This window comes from Tupaia chinensis, unplaced genomic scaffold (genome assembly GCF_000334495.1).
Source record: "Tupaia chinensis unplaced genomic scaffold, TupChi_1.0 Scaffold143647_1, whole genome shotgun sequence".
In the NCBI taxonomy this organism is placed as follows: domain Eukaryota; kingdom Metazoa; phylum Chordata; class Mammalia; order Scandentia; family Tupaiidae; genus Tupaia; species Tupaia belangeri.
The window spans coordinates 549430-550641 of NW_006203496.1; the positions used below are offsets into that span (position 1 = coordinate 549430).

Sequence of the window (1212 nt, forward strand, 5' to 3'; positions counted from 1 at the left end):
CCCCTCGGCGGGAGGTAAAGCGTCGCCACATAGCCAAGCCGTTCTCCATGGAGAAGCTGCTCTACCAGATCGCTCAGGCCGAGGCCAAGAAGGAGAACGGCCCGACGCTCAGCACCATCTCGGCCCTTCTGGATGAGCTCAGGTAACCTGACTGCGTCCCGGACCCTGTGGCACGCACAGGAGGGTGGGTTTGCGCAGCGGGCGGTCACAGCCAGGGCTTGGTGCACGTGTGAATGGGCTCTTTGAGGGTGGTACTTGGCTTTGGGTTTTCTCCCCTCTGCATCTCCTGCCCTCTCTGTGGCCCTGTCCTGGCTTGTGCCGATGTCTGCAGCTGCGAGGCGCAGTGCAAGGGAGTACAGCCATCCTGCTGGGGAGTGGCAGGGGTCCCTGAGCCCGGGCACCACTGATCCCAGGGATGCCAGCTGGAGCCCGCAGACAAACTGAGCCCAGCACCCTGGACGTCAGGGGAGGTGTAGAGAGCGTCCTCAGCACCTGGGCCTCGCTTTTCTTGCCTCTCTGCTTGTGTGTGTGTGGTGTGTGTGTGTGTATGTGTGTGTGTGAGAGAGAGAGACGGTGCCGGGCAGCACAGTGACAACAGCGACACCCTGAGTAGCCAGCAGACACCAGCGCTGCAGCCTCCCTGCCCTCATCCTCAGCTTTGATGGAGCTCCCCGGGTGGAGGCAGCACCAGCTGCCAGTGCCCGAGGGACAGCTCGCCGGCTCCCTGTCACCCTCTTCTCCCACTGTGTAGCTCGCGACATCTCCTCCCAGGGGGGGACCCCGGTAGTGCTGACAACAGCACCCGGATTTCCACTCATGGTTGAACTTTGAGGACACCCCGGCATGTAGTTTATTAAACCTGTTTTTGGGTTGGGACAGAGGCGACTCCTGGCCAGGCCATGCTGTGGCCTGTGTTGCAATGTGCTCACACCCGTGTTACCGTGGGTGTGGCGACCATCGGAGCAGCCTCGCCAGCTGGGGGTCTCTGGCCTTTAATTTAGAACGTGGGTCCTGCACCCCACACCTGGCCTTGCCTTCTGGCCCCCAGCTGTAGGGGGCGCCAGATGGGAGACCATGGGCGTGGGGTGCGGTGCATCCCCTCTGGCCAGGAGTCCCCGCCCTGCGCCATGCATGCCATGCTGCGGCCACACGGTCCTGACGGCCGGCCTGCGTTGTGTCTGGCAGGGACACGGAGCTGCGGCAGCGCAGGCA

At 63.4% G+C, this 1212-nt stretch overlaps 1 protein-coding gene across 1 annotated transcript in view; it reads left to right on the forward strand.

Annotated features, from left to right (window-relative positions):
- JARID2 (jumonji and AT-rich interaction domain containing 2) overlaps positions 1 to 1212 on the forward strand; it is a 268700-nt gene that overhangs the window by 260593 nt on the left and 6895 nt on the right. The window contains exons 16-17 of the mRNA XM_027766735.1: positions 12 to 142; positions 1186 to 1209. Coding sequence (XP_027622536.1) covers positions 12 to 142; positions 1186 to 1209 — 155 coding nt within the window. The remainder of the gene's footprint in view (positions 1 to 11; positions 143 to 1185; positions 1210 to 1212) is intronic.